Source organism: Sceloporus occidentalis, unplaced genomic scaffold (assembly GCF_023333645.1).
Source record: "Sceloporus occidentalis isolate IW3139 unplaced genomic scaffold, rSceOcc1.0.p SCAF_63, whole genome shotgun sequence".
NCBI classification, from domain to species: Eukaryota; Metazoa; Chordata; class Lepidosauria; order Squamata; family Phrynosomatidae; genus Sceloporus; species Sceloporus occidentalis.
The window spans coordinates 4,842,383-4,860,442 of NW_028317043.1; the positions used below are offsets into that span (position 1 = coordinate 4,842,383).

General features: G+C 38.1%; 1 protein-coding gene across 1 annotated transcript in view; it reads right to left on the reverse strand.

The window, feature by feature from the left end:
- LOC149287220 (sperm-associated antigen 6-like) overlaps nucleotides 1-18,060 on the reverse strand; it is a 57,724-nt gene that overhangs the window by 11,354 nt on the left and 28,310 nt on the right. The window contains exons 5-8 of the mRNA XM_089493205.1: nucleotides 15,058-15,263; nucleotides 13,408-13,581; nucleotides 11,348-11,500; nucleotides 9,506-9,697 (exon numbers count right to left, since the gene is read on the reverse strand). Coding sequence (XP_089349331.1) covers nucleotides 9,506-9,697; nucleotides 11,348-11,500; nucleotides 13,408-13,581; nucleotides 15,058-15,263 — 725 coding nt within the window. The remainder of the gene's footprint in view (nucleotides 1-9,505; nucleotides 9,698-11,347; nucleotides 11,501-13,407; nucleotides 13,582-15,057; nucleotides 15,264-18,060) is intronic.

An 18,060-nucleotide genomic window follows, 5' to 3' on the forward strand; every position in this document is an offset into this window, starting at 1 on the left:
CCGAGTCTTTATATTAGGAAGAAAAGGACAGACTGGATGGGCCGAATGGTTTTTATCAGCCTTGTTACTCTATGGAGGAGCGAGGGCAGGAGGGCTTCTTAGATTACATGCTCTGTTACAGAACCCCGTGAAAGGCAGGTGAGATAGGAAAGCGATTTAAGTTTTTAACAGTTTGTGTGCCAGATGGAAGAACAACGCTTTGTAAACCCGTGTGATGCTCGTATCCTCTGGATCTAACAATCTCATCGTCTGTGTAGCTTTTTCCACATTAAATAGGTGCTGAGGACACCAGCACTTTTTCAAACACACGTATGCAGAAGCGTTAATGCTTTATCTGACCGCTAGCCAGAAGCTCATTGATCTTCCTACGTAGATGGCAGTGAATTAATGACACTCAGAGCCTCAGCCAGCAAAAGTGGAGCACATGGGACTGTTCCATGGAAAAAAAATATTTGAAATGTTTGTATTAAAACTTTAGATATCCACTTTCAAATGCTTTCTTAATCATAGTAAATAAATCCCAGCTGCTTATTCCGTAGAAGACTTAGCCTGCAAGAGGCCTGCCAGGAAGAGAAGAGGGAGGGAGGCATAGACTGGTGTATATGGAGAAAGGTCTCACGGCGCGATTATTCCGGGTAATTGGGGCAGAGAGTGTCCCACGGACATTAAACTCCAGGTCAGGTCACTAAACGGATCAGTAACGCTAACACATGAAATATTTGGTAAGGTTCTAATGAAGGGCCACATTGACACCTTGTTTGCAGGCAACGTTTCTCGATGTTGCTCAGTGCACATTGTAAATTAATGAAATTCTATGACGTCAGATGGCCAAGGACCAAGTGACACTCATGTTGAAGATAATTACTGTGAATGCAGGGAGACCACGTCCTCAAAGTGTCCTGCAGGGTGCCAACAATATCAATGCAGCCCCATCTCATTCATGTTCCTGTGTCCCTGGTTAAAACAGAGATCTATTAACCCTTTTGTAAGTATATCTGCTAACTGTACCGGCAAACCCCTTGGATCTCTAGATGGGAGGAGCAGCTTCTAGCTTCAACCTCACCCCAGAGCGGGTAGCTCCATCCACACCCCAACAGTTCTTCCCACGCTCCCCCACTTTTCGACCTTTGTATTGCTTGCCTGGGGCTTGCTCTGTCCCCTCTAGGTCCAGAACTATGTCCTTCTAGTTTATACAATATAGACAATTTCAAATGTAAAACAGCATATGAAGACAAAACCGTTTGCCCTATCCAGTCATCCCATGTGAACAGCTGTGAAAATCTGTGGTCTTTTATTATATTAGGGTTAGCCTTACACCTGCCCCATGTATGCTTAAATTTTCTTGATTTTAACCTCTCCCACTTCTACTGGAAGGCTGTTCCACTTATCTAAAACCCTTGCCGTAAACTAAAACTTCCTAATATTACATTTAAGCCTCTGACCTCTTGTATTAGCACTTTGTATGTTTCTTTTGAACCCCTTTATGTATTTCAGTGTTTCTATGGCATGCCCCTTCTCTCTGTCCTTTAAGCCATACATGTTGATGAGACTCTTCAGTCATTTCTGATATTTTTTTTTTTATCTTCCAAAACATTCACCCGTCTCTCGAACTCCTAAAGTTATTTAAGGCATCAAATTTCAAATGGCTGAATAAGGACATTTTGGTTTCAGATGAGCGACTGGCGTGCGGCAGAGCAATGTCAATAATTTAAGGTGACTTTGTATCCAACTAATAGCTACTTACACCGTCAAATAACGCCAAGTACAAAGCATTTTTTTTAATGGAGAAAACTATTATATTTTATATGATTTATTTATATAGCACTAACAATTTAAGAAGGTGGCTTCTAGTCTGCGGAGAAAGAAGCAACGTATTGCACAAAATATGCAGAGACTCCTTGAGAATGAATACATCAGCTGTTTAAGCACTTTTTGTGTTGATGAATGGGGCAGTTGTGAGAGGACTGGAGAGATATTGAGGATCCTTTGCAATCTCGGTGTTATTGTCATTCAGCGCACACACTGAAAAGTTATTTAAGGGCACACACAATTTGCACTTCTTAAACTATATGATGTTGCTTGCAGAAATATAGATCTATAATCTATACGATCTATAATATATTGAATGCAATCTGCTCTTACGCTTGCTGTTCCCGCACATGTCTAGACAGCAATGGAGTGCTCTAAAGCCTCTGTCTAATAAGTATGACATAGGGCTCGGTATCTCAAAGCGGATAGCTGATCCGAGATTAGAACCCTTCTTTTTTCTTTTCTTTTCTTTTCACAGACGTTCTTATCTTGTGTTTGCCAGTTTGTTTTAACAACTGCGCATGTTATACATGGAACATTTATTAAACCCTTGGACAGTCACACAGTGGCCAAACCTATGCACGGGTCCAAGGGCGGCTCCGCTATATTATAATGTTCCTAACAGGAGCTGCTGCCATCCCATATATATATATATATGCATACATACACACATACATATATATATATATATATATATATAACAGGAGGCAGCACTGCCTTACAAGATCGGCTCAAATAACTAAATTGTAAGCTTGTGTGCAGGGCCCTCCTTAACTAATGTATTACTTTGTCTTAATATGTCAATTCTAGTTTAGTCATACCCTCTGAATGTACGTACTGTAAGAAGTGCTGCAAAATAGTCGTTGCTTTATAGAAATACTACTAATAATAAATACTAATAATGCCACATTCAAGCCTCCATTTAGTATTTTGAGTGTTTTATAAATGTCCCCGGATACAGAAACCGCCTGGTCATCCTACAGTGTACAATAAGTGACGCTCCGATAAATTCTTAAAATGCCAGAAAGTATTTGATTTTATTCTTTACTATTTAGGTGACTTCACGTTGTGCGCGGTTAATGAGTCCAAATCGGGTTTCTAAAAGAAACAAATAAAATAAGATAAAACCAGACATATTGAGAAACGGCTTGCTATAAAAATCCTCGCTCAGCACACAGACGTCTTTTCTTGATTATACCCGCTCTGGATCACTCACCTTAGTACATTATTCCCCATTAACGGCAATCTTACTACCTGAAGATGAGGTTAACATAAAAAAGCAGTGGCAGGGTGGAGAGAACTTTTGAAATGTGTTACATGCAATTATTCAGAAGAAGTGAAAGACTAAATGTATCTGCAGTCTGAGGTCAGAATGGAAGATTGTGGGCGACACTCCATATAATTACCCCGCTGGGCCCGGACATCATGTTATTTTTTGAGAGCGGAACGGGTTAAGTATAGTACTTGGCTGCTATAATGTGACAACCTGTGTTTTGTCTGCACGATTGTATTCTAATGTAACCAAATACGAAGTAAAGCATCAGAGTCGCACTAAAAGACTTCTGAGTGCTGACGGTAAGACGGGTTTCTTCCTAGGAGATATAATAGTCTGTTACAGGGTGGTCTCAGTTCGTGGGTTAATAAAGGCTACGGAGAAACACCAGTCCTATATGTGTGTTTCTATTTTATTTACCTATTTTTAATAATATGCGTTTGTCATCTACAAAATAACATAAATATAGATATTTAAAAACAAATTTCAAGTTGCCAGCCTAGTGCTGGGGGTACAAAATAAAAGTATTTTCTGCCAAGACGTTTAATAAGTGAGAACATAAAAGATGGGTACCACTAATAACTAAAAAATATAAGAATGTGTATGCCATCGAAAACGAAGAATCTAACCAACTGTAGAACACTAAATTGCCATAGGCACCAGCGAAATATTTCTCATAAATATGTTTTATTCTCCAATTAGATCATTGTCTCCTAGATTTTGATAAGAGAAACAATATTTGGCATTCCACTGTTTATATTCGATGTGCTAATTTATGCAACTAATGCTGTGTAATTGCAATCGTTTTTGTTTTGTTTTTACGTTAAATTTGTATTAAATTTGTAGAAAAAATAAATATATATATATATTCAACAAGATTAACCCAAATATTAGAAAAATTCCACATCTGAAATAAGCCAAAATCCGCATTATGCTTAATGGAGATTCATTAATTATTAATAGGGCCAACCGGCAACAGAGACGGGGCCTTTAACAGTTTGCCTACCTCTGCACGGTACAGAATAATTAATTAGAATATAATATATATATATATATATACATACACACACACACACAGGATGGTGGTTGCTAGGAGTAAAATGGTTCTGGCAATGAATGGGTGAAGCTTCACTAGCTGGCACCGCGCATGTTCTCCCACAGGGCTCTGTTAATACAACTAAGCGTGATCTATAACAGTCTGTTATTCTAGTATTGGATAGAGACAACTGCTCTGAATTTTGACAAATAAAGTGGTTGTTTTAATGAGGCGGCCATGTATCCACTGGGAACTGAGACCACCAAAATCACTAGTGATGTGTGAGGCAGAATTAAATCCAGGTGTGTAAGTGGGGGGAGGAACGGCTTGGACAGGCTGAGCTGGGACCAAACGGCGGACTGGAATATTCACACATGTTCCCCGGACGCCAAACGCAATGATAAACATTAAGAAACTCAGACGTCCAATCTTATTCTTATTGAAATAATATATTTACTATTATTTTGTGTGTGTACAAATTATATACATAAAACACACTATAAATCATTTCTTCTCATAAGGAATAAATATAGATAAATATAAATGGAATTCCTCATTTTTCATTTCTTCCATTTCCAGATTCTGGAAATTATTCTTGTAATACCTTTCTCTTTATAAGCGAAATCATGATAGCTCTATTATTTTTTTCTCCAGCAACATCTTAAAAGCAAAATCTATAACCCCCCTGGGCTCTGAAATATAACGTTCACTTGTATTGAATTAAGATGTACGTTTAAAAAAAAAAAATAGGTTGCAACTCAGAAAAACAGACCCAGAAATATATACAGAAAGTACACAATAAGAGATTAGATTTATATGCAAATGTACGGCAGTCCGTAAAAAAAAGTAAATCACCATCTCTGGTTAAACTGGCCCCTGGTAACTGTAACACGAGTCGAGTATGTATCGATTGCATTCGCTTCTATACATATAACGCACGTCACGGTAGGAATAGCCGTCACACTGTATGTCGCTTAAGGTTAAGGTCCAACGATACAGAGTTTTAACAATTAGCAAAACCAAGCAAGCCACCGATCACCTACTAGCAGCCATTCAGGATGAGAACTGGGAGCCATTTTTCATCTGGTCATACAATCATACAATTCTTCGCCCCAACAGATGCTTATGGAATAGACTGAAGGGCTGCGAATCATAGCTGCCCTATATGATGTATTTTTCATATACATTCCCAGTTAGCAGGGTCCGCTACACTTCTCCCAACATTTGCAATAAATATTTAATTTAACCCATACCGTTACTGTACAGATCTGCAGAATGTCTCAATGCAGTATTTAGTAGTATATTAACCCCTTGGCTGCTAAGCCATTTCCCACCCTGGTGCTAAGCTGGTTTTCGGCATTTTGGTGCATCTCACGTCTAAACGCGTTTAGAAGTAAATTTCTTGGGAATAAACTAAACAAACTATATATTGTTTTTTTCAGCACACCCAGCAGATTCCAAATATACCATTTTTATATGTGTATGTCTCATTAGGTTTGCAAAATAAAGCCAAAAATGGGAAAAAAAGTGTAATTTTTCAATTCCTACTCAATAAAAACTAGTTCGTGATGTTATTTTTCTAAACTCTAATATCAAAAGCTGTGTTGCTAAATATTTGTAGTAGGTAACCGGTCTAAAATAAACAGAAATTGAGAACAGTAGACTGTGTTTTTCTAATATTTTATAGCTAAAAGTTAAATTTATTAGACTATGACAAAAGACCTCTTTAAATTTAATGCATGGCTGCCGTCAATTAAACAGCTCTAGCTGCCTGGGATGTTAAAATATGCCAACAAAACTATATATTTTTAGAAACTACACCCCCAGCTGCAGCAAATGAGGTCTTAGTTGTATTTGTATCACAAATCTGACGTGCACAACAAATAAGTGAATATCACACTTCTAAAAATAAAATAAAAAATTAAATTAAAAGCGCCAAGTTCATTTATGTCTTGCGCATTCCAGTCTTGTGCTACGAATACATGCAGCCCCTCATTTGATGCGCCAAGGGGTGTAGTTTCTGAAAATGTATACTTTATGTACCATAATTTAACTTTCCAGCTGTCTAGAGCTGTCTAAATGCAGGCATCACCCCTAAATGTTTTAAGACAATTTTTTAACAAGATTCTCAAATCTGCCATATCTGAAGTTAAAGTGGTCTAGACATCTGGGAAGTTAAATTAGGGTCCATAAAGTACACATTTCAAGAAACTACACCCCTTGGAGCTTCAAATGAGGGGTTACATGTATTTCTAGGACAAAAGTTGAGTGCACAAATAATGACGGAATATGTCGCTTTGGTTAGAAAATATGTTTTTTCTAACCATAGCGAGATGTTCATTTGTGTCTTGCGCCCTCCAGGTTTGTACTAGAAACACATGCAGCCCCTCATTTGATGCGCCAAGGGGTGTAGTTTTTGCAAATGTGTACTTTTTGTGCCATAATTTAACTTCTTACGTGAGCAGTAATGCCACGTCAAGGCTTCAACCCTAATTACTGGCCATTCACACGCCTTTCATATCTCCATTCACTTGCAGAAGCACACACCATACTTTCCATACATTCACTCACAGACGCACACACACCATTCTTTCCCCTTACAATCCCAAAGAAATGATGGTAAAGGGAGGAAAAAAAAATCACTTTTACAGCAAAAATAAGTTTTGCAGTAAAAATGCAAGGCGCTCCAGCGATGAGATGGTTACTCACGTACCGCACAGGCTAAATGGCTGATTTTACTAATATTTACAGTTCATCAGGATTTCAAAAATTGCTTTCCTCTACCATTGGCTAAATTTAACCCCATGATCAAAGGGATCATGGGGTTAAAATTTAGTATCGGACATTTTTAAAAAGGGAATGTGACTTTTCATAGCTATATGATCACTGTGGTAACATTGACTACCACAGTGATCATTTAGCTAGAATACTTAAACTTTTTTTTTATTATTTTTTTTTTAAAGTTAAAGCTAAACTGTTTAGATAATTTAATTTGGGGGTCTCTAGGCAATTTTGATCTTTATTCATCTGCCTTTAGAGACCCCCAAATAATTTTTTTTACTTTTTTTGTACATTTTTATTTTTTTAACTTGATATTTTTTATTCTTTTTTCACAAGCATTATGAGGTGAGGTGATTACCTTTCCAACGGTATATGTTGGGGGTCTGTAGCTGCTTAGATGCCTGAGATACAGGCATCTAAGCAGCATTCCCCCATACCGCTTTAACTGACAATTGTCAGTTTTCAATAAAGTTGCGCGGTGATGTCATCGCGTCATTACGCGCGACGTCACCGGCCGGATCGGGTGGTCCCAGTGATGCCCTTCAATATGAGGGGCAGATCGCCGGGGTAGGTGGTGATGGGGGTCCACAGACCTCCATCAAGGTAGGGTAGTGCTAGCGACCGCATGGTGCTGTCGTTGGCACCTGACTGGGACTGCTAGCGACGGCACCATGCCGTTGTTAGCAGTCAAGGGGTTAAAGGAGGTTGCTGTCCCAGGCTGGACCCAGGGCAGTGCCCAAGCACCCCCTACCCCACGCGCTGCGTGTTGGCTTTATGATACGGCTTCATATCCCGCCACTGATCACACGGACATGCGGGGAACAGAAACTACCTCGGCTGTGCCAGCTATGCACAGACCTCCACAGTGTAAACGGGCCGGTTACAAGGGAGATCCCAGCTCTCCACCGGCCCACCGAGCAGAGGCATGCTGGGAACCGGTTCTATCTTCTCAGTAAAGTCCTTACATTACATCTAAGCCACCGACCCTCTAGTCTTAGATCACGACCTCTTGTTCTAACATTTCTCCTCCAAAAGAAGATATCTCCATTATAGAAATCCCTGTAGTTAGAGTAGACATGATTTGTACTTCCAATAAATTCATTCCGTCTCTACTCCACAAAAGCGACACGCATGATCTGCATAAACATATCAAGTGTATAAAGTACAAAGCAAGATAACCTAATAAAGACACATGACGTTTTCTAATGAAAGTTTATTATTGAACGAAGAATAGCTGCCAAAAGATTAACGGATAGCCCTTTGTTTTGCATTGATAAATATCCATACTTACAGGGCTGGAAAAACTAACAGCGAGAGAACGTTTCCCTTACAGGCATGAATGGTTTCAGAAGTCTGGTCCAAGGAAGTCTCGTCAGCAGCAAGCCACTCGGAGATAAGAGTATTTCTGCCGCGCTGCTAGGCAACGCATCCCGACGAGACCCTCGCTACAATGCCGCCCGTCTTAAAGGAGAGGCTTTCATTATAAAAGGGTCGCTGCCAGATGGGTCTACGGACGCAGGGCGGCACGATGCACTCCCACCACATCAATGCCGGGTACCTACCGGTTACGCAATCCTTCGGATCTATCCACTAATGCTGTCTACAAACACTGGTGTTTTGGGAAAAATTAACATTTTGCCGAATGGAGTAACCCTTTCACATCCACAAGGTTTTTTTGGATATCATCCAAAGAAAGTCATAATTTTGGCTATGACTCTCAATCAGATTGGGGCAGATAGATCTGTAGACAGCAGACGGTGATCCCTGTCACTCTCTTCATGTGCCCTCTACATTGTAAGAATGTTTGATCAGGGCCCTCATCACCTGTCGTTTCTGTCACATTAATATGTTATATCCTACTTGTTAGATCCTGTCTTCCCATTGTACAGCGCTACAGAATATGATGGTGCAATATAAGAAAATACACAATAATGATGGGGGACTGCACTTAGAACCAGGGCGTAGCTTCAAACACCGCCCCATCCTCTCAAAGGCATGACATCCTTATGAAAATAATTGGATCCACAAATCGTGACACAAGGGTATATCATTATAGATGCAGATGAGTAAAGTGGGTCGTAAGCCAGGTCCCCACCAAAGAGAAGTGCAGTCAGTCCCAATGAACAGTTATTAGCTATTCACTGATCCTTAGAGTAAAAAAGCACTTTCTTATATTAAACGGTCTACTGCCCAGTGATCCAAACAAGGAGAAAGAGAAAGAATTCACAGAAAAGTGATGGACGGATCAGCAGGAGACAGGGAAATATTTATAACATCACTTTTGTACCAGCTCAGCTCCATATTATCTTTGGGCTGTATTATCTTTTTATAATGATCTCATATTTATACTGCTCCAATAGACTCCACATGGCTGCACAATAAGGTTATATATACAATAAGGTACAAAAGGGTACATTTTGAACCTAAAAACAAGATGTTATCAACATTTTCTTGAAGTCATTTTTCAATTTTTTTTTTAAACAAATGTAAAACAGAACATGGTGTTCTTTCTGATTTTGCATCTATTTTTATTTCAGGTAAGCCAGCGGTATTTTATGCTGAAGTCACAGTGTTATTACCGCCCCACGGCAGCCGTTAGAATTTACCTTGACTTGCAGGTCCTCCGAGCTGTCCGTGTCCATGTAGAGGGAAAGCAGTTTGGGTAAGACGTTTGCGACGGCGACGGCACGCGCGTGCTCAGGAGTGTGTCTCCCAATCTGGCCCAGGGACCAGGCGGCAGCTGCTTTAATGTGATCTTCGGCTTCCTCTGACAGGCAGATGGCTAATTGTGGCACCCCCTGCAAGGTTCAACACAATCGCTCTTAGTGAAAGGCCATGAATGCCAAGAGCTACAGCAAAGCATGCATACAAGAGAAAGATTACGGTTAAAAAAACACTACCCACTACATATTAAAGTACGAGAGGGGAGCGGAGAGCAAAGTGTAGCACGGCAATGTACAACCCTCCGTGACAGAGAGATATCGCCGGTATCATTGCACGTTAATGCGAATGTGAGCCACGGTGGAAGAGGTTTGTGATCAGTCATGAACCTATAAATCTATACCTGTCACCATCACAGCTTTTAACACAAATACATGAATTCATTACAGCTACCTGTGCGTGCTTTTGGTTTCCGTAAGGGGGTAACTGATGATATTTGGTATAAATGCTATGTCGTGGAAGCTGTGGTCTTTGGCAGCCTCCGGGGCTGGCTTGCCCTGCTTATTAACGCCTGGCTCAGCTGAAGGCCACAAAACACCCTCTCCCCTTTGATTTTGGATCCCCACGGGTACCAGAAACGCCAGATTGTGCCCTGCCACCCCTAGAGCTGAAACTTTATGAAGAATAAACTTATGTGATTTCCACCTGAAACAAGGTCTAGGTTGGCCCTTCATTAACATCGCCTCATCAATCGGGTCATCTCAGCTCTTTTAGCAGGAGAAAGGCAAAGGTGGCCCTTTATGAGGTTTTCCTACCTACGCAAATAGCCATTTCAAGTCTGGATATTTGGCTGCTTGCAGGTAGTAGAAAATCAATGCTATCCTCATATGAAGTGCAACCACAGAAAACATCCATTAACAGGACCGACATCGAGAGGGGGGCAGAGGAAGAAACATACAAAAAACGGCTTACACGCTGCGGAACAGCTCTTAATCTTAGGCAACCTTCCCCTACTGTAACATGCTTTATGTGATCTTATGTATCCCACATTTTACTTTCACAACGAAGGGAAGCGGCAGAGTTTAGCAATTCCACTGCGATTATTATATATATATAGTTAAGAATTCAAGCAGAAATTAGGCCTAAGCTCCTGTGAAACAATTTTTAAATTTTATGATATTTTCAGGCAAACATCCTCGTATGCTGCACACAAACTCAGATCTGTAAAACTCTTCATTGTTTATTCTAAAGGCTGCTTATCTATCATTTGAGAGGGTTACAACTTATATTTTGTTTAGTTTTTTTCCCCCAAAAAAAAAGTTATGTGAAATTGAGCAATCGATCTGATCACCTTCTGATGCTACAGAATCTCCTCCAAGTGGGACCCCTTCAGTTTTCTGGGTGACTTATTCAAAATACTATAGATATGAGACCGAGTATAGATAACCAAATATATAATGAAAAATGATATGAATGTATGTAATTTGGGTTTACGAGTCCTCCATGCCAAAAGGTACAGAATGATTTCATCCCAATGGCAACATCGCCCATCTAAGGAGTCTTCTGTTATTCATTGTAACAGTGGGCTGAAAGTGTTAATACCCCTCTTTCTGGTTGAGACGGGAAGGGGTGCCAGTAACAGACCAAGCCATCTGATATTCCTAAAGAATGTGGTTAATTTAAAATTACTAATTTTAGCTGGAAATGTCTATTTAAAGTTATCTTCTTCCCGTTATGCAAAACCATGTAATAAAAACAAGTTTATGCAAACATAAAAAAGCACCAACCTTGGAAATGATGACAGCCATCGCAAGGTTCTCGGAATGAGCGGCCACATAGCCCAGCATCATGATCCCAGGAAGCCTCACGTTGCCCGAGGTATTCCCAACGTAGTCGATGACTGCGGCCACTCCTCCGGTATTCACTATGAGCTGCGACAGCTGAGAACAAACAGACGCTAAGTCAGAACGGAAGACGAGAAAGATAACAAGCATCTATTACTCTGCACAATACGAGCCTCCATTCCATCTATTCTCTGTTTTTATGGAATTTATTGAGTAAGCACTTTCGCAGATTATAACATATTGTGCTGTATGAGCAGAAAATTGTAGGAAACTGTGGAATTAATCTTTATATAAATACATATAATGTATATTACAAATATTTATATATATATATATATATATACACACATGTAATATACAATATATATATACATGTAATATACAATATATATATACACATGTAATATACAATATATATATATACATGTAATATACAGTATATATATATATATATATATATACACACACACAGTAATATATATATATATATACACACACACAGTAATATACAGTATATATATATATATATATATATATATATATACATACATATATATATATACACACAGTAATATATATATATATATATATATATATATATATATATATAAATAATGAGAAAGTCCACCAGTTGTTTAAATCATCTGGATTGGTAGCATAGAGCCACTGAGCCCTAAAAAATATTTTTAAGATGCTGGAATATTTAAGGAAACGCTTATGTACCTTTTTCAAGCTTGCGGGTATCTCTTAAAGGGTCGCTGCATGTCGGCTGGTTTTATTCTTACTTTGCCATGTGTGCTAAGGTTTTAAATGTGTTTGTCATAAAAGGCAGAATTAGTTTTAAGGTTTACTGGCTCTTTAATTAATGGAGATGTTATGTTTACACGAGCATTTAAGTCGTACTGCTTCTCAAGAGGTCTTGATCCTATAAATTACCAAGCATGACTGAAAAATGTGTGATTATTTACGTGTCACATATGACTAATTTGCTGCTAACGGTATTTTAAAACGCATGCATTGTAGATACAAACATCAGAAAAACATCGATCCTTCATCACGGTCTGTTAGTGAGATGAGTGGAGATTTCAGCTTTAACCCACCTTGTTATAGATGTTTAATTCCTCCAACAAAAGGAAAATGTTTCCAGATTTTGGCAACAAATGGGTGAGCTGCTCGTTCCTTTGGGAATGTGAATTATGCCAGCGATCTAGAATTCCCCTAGCATGTAATCAGGCAATTAACGCAGTGCAATGGCTAGTAATGTGTCATGTTTCATCCAGAAAACATCCTGAGCGTGCGCAGCTCTAGAACCAGAGCTATACAGAGCTTTAAGCCTTTTTAATCTAGATGGGTGAGGTAATCATCTGCTAGTTATAATTACTCACCGAGAATGGAGTGTATGTATGTGTGTGTGTGTGTTAATGTAATTTTTTAAAGTGTAGTTTTGTTGCCATATTTAATTTTCCTTTTTTTCTCTCTAATTCTGGACATTTCAGTTAAAATGGCTAAATGTGCTCAGATGTATGCAGTCAATGTATAGATTAATAAGCTTCTGAAAAACTTCCAACTCCTATAAAAATGAACTAAAAATGCTCATTATAAATGATTTGGTATCTAACCGAGATTGTTAGATTGCTTTAAGTAGATATCATTTTACCACCAATTGGTTAAAACCCAGAGAGAAATGTATATATTATACAGAGAGGATACATTCTATGAGCAGCAAAACTCTCAAGTTTGATTTCTGTTTAGTAACAACCCTTGAGGGCAACAGGTTACTTCTTTGCGGCTCACAGGAGTCATGCTGAGTCACATTGATGCGACTCCTGACAAAAGAAAGGGATTTAAATATCCCACACGCTAATTCATCCGATGATGCCTCGCATACAAAAGGATTAAAGTATCATTTTAATTTGTAGTTGACGCCCAGCCTGCACACCCAACCAAGCGCAGATTCCCTCGAATTCATACAGAATTATATATTAACCCTACGAGCGATTTACCTCTGGTGTGTGCCGTGCAATTTCTCGGATTAGAGTTGCTGAATTTTTCTTTACGTATTCGTCGGAGTCTTTCAGGCACGTTAACACGACGGGAAATATCTCAGCCTCGACCACCATCTCCGCTAAATCCACAGAATGCTTCGCGATCTGGCTCAGCGCCGAAAGTACCTGTCGCTGTAATCAACAGAAATAATAGAAAGAGATCTTAGACTGTGTAAGATCACAAGACTAAACAATGTCTTCGACACAAAATGATCTCCCTTCAGCTCCTTGGCCGTTGGTGGATCTATCAGAACATCAAAGAGATTTATGGTGTACAGGGAAGAAAAATACAGTAATTATAGAAAACCGTACTTTATTCTCTTATTATGTCATCAAGTAGCGCATTTATACGGTTCTAGATGTCTGTCTGATCCCACTTGATTGTAAGCTTGCTGTCTATCAAATTTTGTTAGTAATACCCTACAGAGTCTCTAACAAACGCTCCATGAATTGTTGTGTTTCTGGTTAGTGTATATTGGTGGGAAAAAAAACGGTGTGCGCTGATTTCATTTTTCTAGACCGATGGATCATCTGAAAATGATCTCATGTATTTTGGAGGAAGAAGAGATGAAATCTGAAAACTGGCAACCAAGGACCAAGTAGAGTCTGAGATCTTACAGCACGTAGGGACAAAAAGTAAACCAAAGGAGTTTTATCAGATTATCTGTTCCTAGGATAATTACAGCCATATTCAAATTTATACACTTTTACCACAATCAAGAATATGTTGAAATTTTACAAATCTGTAAGAGCCCATAAATGAAATGCAATAATAAAAATGTAATAATCATAATGTAAAAATATTTAAAAAAAAAAATAAGAATCACAGCTAATCTAACATTTTTGTCGCATCTCGCTGTGCTTTGTATGTCATTGTCATTTTCCAGAAACAAACTGTCCATGGCTGGAAAAAAAGGAAAAATGAGAGCTGTGGAATATGGTGTCGCTATATAAATTAACAAGTAATATTAATTGAAGAATAACAGACAAATTATACACTAGCCATAAGAAATATGTATATTTTTTTCATATCAAAGGTAGTTTATCTGTGAAAATGGCATATTTACAACATTGCCTTAAGATGGTAAGAGCTTCATGAAATTGTATATCATTACTGCTGATGTTTATTATTTACAAATAAACCTATATAAAAAAAAAAGCAGAATCATAATATTGAGTGCATTTCCAGAATATTTAGAGCAATTCTCCAGTGCAAGAAAATTATAAGTAATCGGGCTGGAGGGTTAAAGGAAAAATGAATATATTAAAATAATATACAAAATAATTTCCAAACATATTCTTATGTGTATAAAAACAATTGATTTAACTATTCAGGTGCCTTGGTGACCTTTTACTGTTTTATCTGGCAGTCACTGTGCTATAAGTGGCTTAGTCCTCCCCTGTATGGAGATAGAACCCCCATCAAGTTTTCTTTCTTTACGGGTTGTACAATACTAGCAAAAGAAATGCCAGAGCAGTAAACATCGCTTTTAGATTCAAAATGCTTACAAATACAATGAAAACAATTAATAGCACTGGTTTTTAAATCTGCACGTGCGCGACACCAGGTTATTCAAATAAACATAAAAGAAAAATCACAGTAAGTACCTTGAGTTTGGCATCTGGATTGAGGATCATCTGAGCCAAGTGGGCGATCGCCCCTGCATCCACCACGGTCTGGGCTAGCTCCGGAGAATGCTTTGATAGATCACTCAGGGCTGAAGCAGCAATCCTTTTGAGAGCAATTTCTGGCTCCTGGATACTGAGTACTAAGAGAGGGACAGCTCCGGCGTCCACCACCGCTTGTGACAGTTCTGGAGGTCCAACGAGAGGTGATTAAGTAAGTACGGGTGACTGACCCTTGTGCAAGCCATTTGTCACCATGACAGATACAGCAAAAGAAAAGAGGGCAGAGTGGACTTCTGTGTCTGGATATCTGCATTTCAAATCAGCCCTCCCGGTCCCTGAAAGCCATGCGGACGAGTCCTTGGCTGAAAGGAACTCCGGTCAATAGCCGCAGCCCTCTTAACATGCAGGCATTTGACGTAGATTAGGCTGAATCTATTGGGAACAAACTAAGCAGATGTCGGTTGTTTAAGCCTGGGCTGTTTTGTAGCCTCCAATAGGCTGGCATTTTATGCACCGATAACTAAACGGCACGAAAACTACTCTTATACCAAGGAGAAAAATCAGACAAGGGGCTCATCGGTCCACTTACTAAAAGTCCAAATATCCGTATTCAGTCGAAGATGTACAATGTACAAAGAGCTGTCACTTCATTTACATACATGTGCGCACTAACCGTGTTCACTGTGTGCTCTTAATACATATAAATAGTTCATACAAATAATTCATTTGTTTGAAACACCTTCATGTATTATTACAAGGAACGTGGAGCTCTTCAGAACAAACTATTTTTTAAGGTAAAAAGCTATTTTTATGAGAGCACACAAATTATGAATATGCAAAGAAAAATTACATTAGAGGAAATTTTGCATTTTACAAATAAAATACATAATCCCTGCCTGGGAGCAAAATTAAGATTATTTTAGAATTAACTATAGCGGCCCAAAATGTACTATGCGGATAATAAGATGAATATAAACCTTATATATATATATATATTTATTTTATGTTGATTATGGTTACATTTTTCACAATGGATTAAAAACCAGGTAAACAATAAGCTTTCATTTCCGGGCAATTTTCTATTTAAATACATGATGTACAGAATGAATGCGACGATGTGATGATAGAAAAGAAAAAACAAACCTTGAGAATATCGGTCCGCTTTTTCTAGGTCTTTTGCCAATTTTTGTATATACGTAAAAAAAAAAAAATTCTAGTAATAATAGCGTATATACATGAATAAGACAAAAGGGAATTATCAATAATAACGTGTCCTAAATTAACCCTTAAAAAGGTTAGCAAATTCTACTATGATAATATGAAGTTCTTTAGATTATTTTAAATTATGTTTATGCTTCCTATCGCAAGGGTTTATTCAGCTCAAAGCAACCAGCGGTTCGAACTTGTTTGTGTTAAGGCGGTTTATTCGGCGTACAGGAAAGAGTACATGGTCTCCGATTACAGTGTTTTGACACATAGAAAGCAGTTTGTAAACAGAGGCAAACAAGATGTCACGGCTATTCCCCAAAAGGCATTAACCAAGCTGGAAAAAGTTCAGAGGCAGGCAGGCAGGCAAATGAATAAAGGGAATGGGGACGGCAGCCATGAAGAAATGCTTGAGTTTGTTTATGCGACAATAGGCGCCTAGGAGGGGTCATGATAATTATATACATCCATACCGTCATGTTGTCAGTATACACAGTTACAATTTATTACATAAATGAGAGCAAAATCCTGTGTAATCTAGCTATTTTAAATCAAGTAGACACTGCCACTTTTTGCCCAGATTACAAGATATTTTTAGAAATAGCCGCAGGGCCTCAGTGAAAATTCATTATCGGGTTTCATAATCCCAAAGGTGCAGTAATTGGAGTCAATGAGGGAACCACAAAGAATTTTAATGATAGGTTGTTTGTCACACGTATTGTGTGCTGTTGTTTTCGTTTAACATATAGGTCAGATTATTAAAATGTTACTGAAATCCACTAATTTAGCTACATTGGGCCATGTGTCCGAGTGTGCTATTATTCAGCAAAGCTTCAGCCCTATATCCTATCCAGCTAAAGATATATATAAAGAATTATTACAACATTATAAATAATACAGAATTTATAATATATATATATATATATATATATATATATATATATATATTATAAATCCCATCACTCCTGTGTTCCAATGGAAAGTTTTATTTGCAAACCCAAATTTAAGTTTAAAAGGCTAATTGATGGTTAAAAAACCCTTTTACAATTAGAAATATCCTCGTTTTCCATGAAGCGACTCCAAACTTTTGAACGGCAGTGTGTGTGTGTGTGTATATATATATATTATATATATATATATATATATATATATATATTTTCCCTGTGTTAGTTTGCATAATGAAAATAAAAGATATATTAATGTTGCTACACTCTTTATACATTGTACACAGCACACTGCTGCATTACTTTGGGTGAAGATGAGTTACACCTGAAAGTCAGGAATTAAATCTTTATAATCACGGCACAGAAAATTATAATAATAATATAATAATAATAATAATAATAATAATGCACAAACGGAAGCATATGTAATGTTAATAGAAAAATCTTTAACAAATCTGGGTGGCCCGCAGCGTGCAAGGACTGAGCTGGAGTCCTTGGGGCTTTTCAACCAAACAAAAAGGATGGCAACATTAACCCTTTCAGTGATGCAGGGGTAAGAAACACATTATACTGTAAGCATTAATGGCTATAATGTTATTGCTAATCGTAAGCTTGTGTAATGTGTCGTTTCGTCTTTGGTCTGTCAGTTCTAGTCTCATCATTCCCCTTGAATGAAATTGTTGGTGCTATATAAATAAATTATATTACTATTATTAATAATTATTATATTAATAAAAAGTATAAAATAAATAACATGTTTATTAGTGTGTCCTGGTATTTTTTTTTTTAACTGGGACTCCTTTAATGGGGGATTATGTACACAACTGCCAAC